The sequence below is a fragment of the Triticum aestivum genome, chromosome 1B (assembly GCF_018294505.1).
Source record: "Triticum aestivum cultivar Chinese Spring chromosome 1B, IWGSC CS RefSeq v2.1, whole genome shotgun sequence".
NCBI lineage: Eukaryota > Viridiplantae > Streptophyta > Magnoliopsida > Poales > Poaceae > Triticum > Triticum aestivum.
In genome coordinates this window covers 561,808,695-561,814,767 of record NC_057795.1, presented here as the reverse complement: position 1 = coordinate 561,814,767, position 6,073 = coordinate 561,808,695, and the positions used below count along the sequence as shown (strand labels likewise).

The following is a 6,073-nucleotide window of genomic DNA, read 5'->3' as shown; positions in this document are numbered from 1 at the left end:
TCACGCACGCATGCGGCACAACACACAAGTGTGTGTGTGTGTCTCTTCATATAACTAAAGATTCCATCAAATTTAAATTTGTTACTACCTCCGTCTAGATGAATAAGTCATTCGCGTAGTTTTAGGTCATCGATTTAAGGAATTAAATATGTGTTATATGTTATGAAAAGTATATCACTAGATTTCTACATGGATGTAGTTTCTAAATATATATTTTTTGTCACATATAATACATATTTAGATAGTTAAATCGTCAACCTAAAACTACGCGAATGACTTATTCACCGAGACAGAGGTAGTACCAATTCCATATCGCAACGCATTAATCCGATTGAAGTCCATTTCCACCTTTAGCTTTGCGGGGTGAGATCTTCGATAATAGACCTCATGTCGACATGTTTTGACAAAAAGGCAATACTTAACAACTTATTGTCACTTAGTTATTAGGTCATTAGCCAATAAGTTGTCATATATCCTATATAACTAAATAGGTGATCTTCACCAATAAATTATTCTTAACATGCAAATATGCCATCTTAACATGCAATCATGCATGGAAAAATTCCACCTCAACATGCACCCTTGCATGAGAATTTCATCCAATCATCCTACTTATACATTAAATATAAATATTCTGCGTACTTATAATCAATTTCATATGTGTTCCTATTTTCATTTATCCTAGTGTTAACCCAAACACTCATGTTAAATACAATCAAATCTCATTAGATTAATCAAATTCCGCGGGAACGCAATGGGGTATCAGCTATATTAACGACGCATCGATCCCTACCTGGGTCAGTTATGGCTCAATTCAAATAGATATTCAATGCTTGAATGATTTGGCGGTCAAGCATGATGTCATTGTGCATGTAAGAATATATGTCGGTTTTTTATAGGCCTTCATTACGGGTGGTCAAGAAGCCGGAATATGGAAGGGTCCGAAGATTCCCTAAGAAGTTCTGAAGCCAGGTTGCATGGCACTATGGAGGCCTACTCCAGACAGTTAGTTAATGGAGACATCAAGAAAACTGAGGTTGGTGTGGTTTATTTGACACAGGAGGAGCCCAGCACGATTTCATCTCGGGAGATTCCGAGAGAAGCATGGTCAAAATTCTAGACAAGCTTGAGAAATACACACGGTGTACTAAACCTAGGGTGGCCCATCGGCTAGGAAGCGGTCAATGGGCTGGCCTCAAGGCCCAATAGCCAAGGTGTGGCATAGGATCCTTGCTCCGCGGGAAGCGCTCCTTCTGGGAGGATCTCATCTTGGCGTGCAAGTCAAGAAGCCCTCGTCCGATCCGGACCCTAGGTCGTTAGCAAAAGGTATAACCTTGAGTCTCGAGCACCTTTATAAGACGAGACCAGGGGTAGTCCGAGGCATCTGACTATAGCATCATCGTCTCGATAGCATTATCACCACATACCCCCTCATACGGGACGTTTTTCCCAATCAATCAAATCCAAAGTAGAAGTAGGCTCTTACCTCCATGATGAGGGCCTGAACCTGGGTAAACTCACCACATGTGAATCCCCTCCTGTACTTCCGATCGCACGCATCATCCTCTCGGGACTATTGACGGTTTTCAGTACCTTCACAAATTCTTTTGGGACACAAGATGAAAACGAAATATGACAATGCTTTCAAGGCTTGGCAAGCTGAACTCTTGTAATTTCTGTTTCTGCTTCTTTTTGGCTCAGTTTGTTAAGGTTTGTTTTTCCTTCATTTATCTTATTTTTTGGCTTATCTCAAACCAGTGCGTACATACACTTCCTAATGATATAAAAAGTTGCAGTCGTGTTTGCCCCGCTCACCATGAAAATCATGTTATTTATCTAGACGAATTTAGCTCTGCTTGAATTTCTGTTGTATATAATGAATGGATGTAATGTCATTGCAGCCAACACATCTTTGATAAAGTTATTTCATGGTTATACGCTCGATTATTATTTGAGTTTTTTTCAAGAAGATGTCTTGAATCCAATTATAATGAATGCAATTACATTTAATAAAAGAATTAAATTTAATACACAAAGGGACCATGCTACGACTGATCAAGGAAAAAAGGACCACAATCATCATTCACTCTAAAAGAACAACATAAGACCAGCCGCAACAACAATCAGAGCGAGCCGGGCCACCGCAGACTGATCAACACCAGCCGCCGCAGTTGAGCTTAATACTGTCTCGGACTGGCAACGACGTCGGTTCCCTGTCCGTCGGCACCGCTGCACAGTCCACACTTCTTTGGACTTGGCGTTGACCTCGACCTTCATGCCGGCATCGCAGTGCCCAGAGATGTCGCAGATGAAATATCGGGTACCGACGGTGGCAAGCGGAACAACATCGTTACCGGTCGGGAAAGTCGCTATGGGGCTGGAACCGTTGCAAGAGTCATACCCCGTCTTGCTCACCTTCACCACATTGTGCATGGCGGTGGAGTACTGGAACTTGAGCTCATCGCCGGTGATGAATCTGATTGTGGAAACCCACTGGGAGTAGTTGGTCTGATGGTCCCACGAACCGTCCGGCGCTCCCACGGTGTGGCGGGCGCCGAGCGCCGTCCCAAGCATGGCCATGGCCACGGTGGAATAAGAGCTTTGGTCCTCATGGATTAAATATGGATCTACTAGCTAGCTGACTCAAATATGATGGGGGTGGAAGTTAGCGCTAGAGAGAAAATATGGTTGTGTTGTCTGATCAACTAATGATCACAAGCTCCAAGGAAGCTAAAGAGAGAAATGGCTGCAGGATGGATGGTGTTGTGAGATCATTGATACTAGTATGTCGACATATATAGCCGATGGATGTGTTAAAGGATCATCCGGTGTAAGCGCGTTAATCAGGTGACATAGAGTAGGTCATCCAAAATACATGAAAATGACATCGTACACGTTAGCTCCTGAAACTGATACTGTCATACTGATATTATTATATATATGTTTGGCTCCATAGCTTTAATAGAAAACTAACAATGGAGAAGATGAGATCGGTAACTGTCAGTGGATCGGGTCTGGGCAGAAAATGATTAGTCACAAAATTGTCAGTAGACCATGTCCAAACAATTAGTTAGGAAATCATCATTAGCCATCAGTAACCTTGTCCTCGATCGATCCGGCTGCCTGCACGAGCGTACTAACATATTTTTTTTGAGGGAAACGTACGTACTAAACATAAATTAATCCAACATATTCTCTAGTTAAACATTCTGAACGTGTTGGTGTGCGCATATACTACATCGATACATCAAATAATTATATATAACTAATTAAGTTTCTTCTAGAATAATAATTTAGATGTATGCCACTGTCAAAATTCACGTAAATTCACTATTGATAATATGTTGCGTTGACCAAATTCAAAAGTTGCATAGTCTTCACGGTAAGGGCGCCTCGCGGTTGTCATATAGCTAAAATCATATTTGGCTAAGAGGATTTATAGTTGGTCCTAGTTTTTGGTAGTGAAAGGTAATTCCAGTAATAATTAGTTGTCATATATGTACACTATACATTTGAGCTAAACCACGACATTTATTATGAATCGGAGGGAGAATTTTTTATCACCACCATTTCTCCTCGTGATAATCTTGTTTTTTTAGTATGAGTTCCATGTTCCATTTCATACAATAAAACCACACCATTTTGCAGTGCGCCCAAATATCAAGGGGTAATCTCTGCGGTCCTGAGTGGGAAACTATACCTTGGGCACATTGGCTTCAACCTGGTACTTACGTCCAAACACTTCCACTAAGTAAACCTTAAATAATATAGATGAAAACTCTCATATGAGAACAATTTGAAGCAGGCTCACAAGTTCCGGCCTGGAGAGGTTATAACATTTGCGACGTAAATGACAATTCAAAGCTAAATGAAAAGAATATTTATACTAAATATTAACCTTTTGTTACTCATCTCTTAGCCCTTTTCTCTAATACGATGACATAAAAGTAAATGCCCCTTATAGCTCCTAAGACAAAATCATAAATGTGCCATCTTTGAAGAAAAACAACGGAAGAAAGCTATGCTCGCCGAAGAGAGAAGCTACAACGGGACACTGTGATGCTACATGCGGCCATGGTTTTTGCTGGAACCAGTTGGTGAGGACACTGGAACCAGCCGTGGTGCATCCCGGGAAGCCAACGGCAATAGACACTACTAGGGAAAACCTTATACACAGAATTTTACCAGCGGCGATCTTCAAAATACAACGCTGCTACTATTTAGCAGCAGCGTGCTCCAGGAAAACGCGCTGCTGAAAGAAAAGTAGCAGTAGCGCGTTCCCACAAAACCGCGCTACTACTCTAATTGCCATGACCTGGCCGTACAACTAGTTATAGCAGTAGCACCCTATAATGGACCACGCTACTGCTACAAATGTTAGCAGCAGCACACTTCTTTGAAACTCGCTACTGCTAAGTTCAGCCCACAAGTTTAGTCCCACCTCGCTCCGCGACCAGGGTGGTTACCATCTTAAATATGTTACTCCTCAAACTATCACAACCAGTTGGTCTTCACTGAACTCTATGTGTAGAATTTTTGGCTGCAATATGAGTCTTCTCCGGTTACTACCGGAGATGACTCATATTGACAATTCAGATTGTACGCAAAAAGATCATTGATGGCCAATGTATTTTGCATTGACAGACAACTTAGCAGTAGCGCGTTTAGTAGCAAAGCGCTGCTGCTAGTCCAACTTATCAGTAGTGTTCATCTTAGAGCATCGCTACTGCTATTCTCCTTAGCTGCAGCGTGTTTTGCTACCCGCGCTACTACTAACCCTACCTTATCCCCATGCGCGCGGCCGACTGTCGGTGTCAAAACAGGCGGATCTCGGGTAGGGGGTCCCGAACTGTGCGTTTAAGGATAATGGTAACATGAGGCGGGGGACACGATGTTTACCCAGGTTCGGCCCCTCTCTATGGAGGTAATACCCTACTTCCTGCTTGATTGATCTTGATGATATGAGTATTACAAGAGTTGATCTACCACGAGATCGTAGAGGCTAAACCCTAGAAGCTAGCCTATGATTCTGATTGTTGTCGTCCTACGGACTAAACCCTCCGGTTTATATAGACACCAGAGGGGGCTAGGGTTACACAGAGTCGGTTACAGAGATGGGAATCTACATATCCGAATCGCTAAGCTTGCCTTCCACGCAAAGAAGAGTCTCGCCCGGACACGGGACGAAGTCTTCAATCTTGTATCTTCATAGACCAACAGTCCGGCATAAGCATATAGTCCGGCTGTCCGAGGACCCCCTAATCCAGGACTCCCTCAGTAGCCCTTGAACCAGGCTTCAATGACGATGAGTCTGGCGTGCAGATTGTCTTCGACATTGCAAGGCGGGTTCCTTCTCCGAATACTCCAAAGTAGATCTTGAACACATGAATCGTGTCCGGCTCTGCAAAAACAAATTCCATGTACCACCGTAGAGAGAACAATATACCACGAGTCTAATCTGCTGACAACTTTTACCTAGCGTAACATCATGCCGCGGCCTGGTTATTATTCATACCGTTTTTCCCAACCTGGCACTACACGTCTTGCGAGGCGATTTTATTGGCACGTCTTGTCGACGCAGAGATCGTGTCCCCCTTATCACGGGATTCTCATCAATACGGGTGTGGGTAACCCATCCGCTCCATTAGTACGACTCCTTGGTTTAGGCAAGTTCCAAACGGCCGCACGGAGGATGCTTGGCATTCTTCCTCTATATAAAGAGTTCAAGACCTGTACTTTTCTTTCCATGCCTGATCCTTCCCTTCCCATACCTCGAGTTCCAACACCCAAGGTTCAGTCCAAGCGTTGCGGTCCTTCAATCATGTCCGGATCCAACCTTCAAGGCTGGTGGATGACCTCTTCCGTCACAGAGGAGGACATCAAGAAGCTTAGGGAGGCTAGGTATTTGACCGCCGAAATCCTTCACAGGCTTCCTGCTCAAGGGCAGGTCATTCCTACTCCCAAACCCAACGAGAGCTTCGTATTCATCTCCCACTTCCTCCGAGGGCTAGGCGTCGGTCTTCATCCCTTTGTTAGAGGGCTCATGTTCTATTATGGGCTAGATTTTCATGAT

General features: G+C 43.5%; 1 protein-coding gene and 1 pseudogene across 1 annotated transcript in view; both read right to left on the bottom strand.

Annotated features, from left to right (window-relative positions):
* Nucleotides 1-2,088: 2,088 nt before the first annotated feature.
* Nucleotides 2,089-2,612, bottom strand: LOC123095226 (uclacyanin 1-like; annotated as a pseudogene).
* Nucleotides 2,613-3,310: 698 nt separating this feature from the next.
* Nucleotides 3,311-6,073, bottom strand: part of LOC123095200 (uncharacterized) — a 31,225-nt gene continuing 28,462 nt past the window's right edge. The window contains exons 2-4 of the mRNA XM_044517008.1: nucleotides 3,812-3,864; nucleotides 3,696-3,757; nucleotides 3,311-3,410 (exon numbers count right to left, since the gene is read on the bottom strand). Of these exons, the coding sequence (XP_044372943.1) occupies nucleotides 3,311-3,410; nucleotides 3,696-3,757; nucleotides 3,812-3,864 (215 nt within the window). The remainder of the gene's footprint in view (nucleotides 3,411-3,695; nucleotides 3,758-3,811; nucleotides 3,865-6,073) is intronic.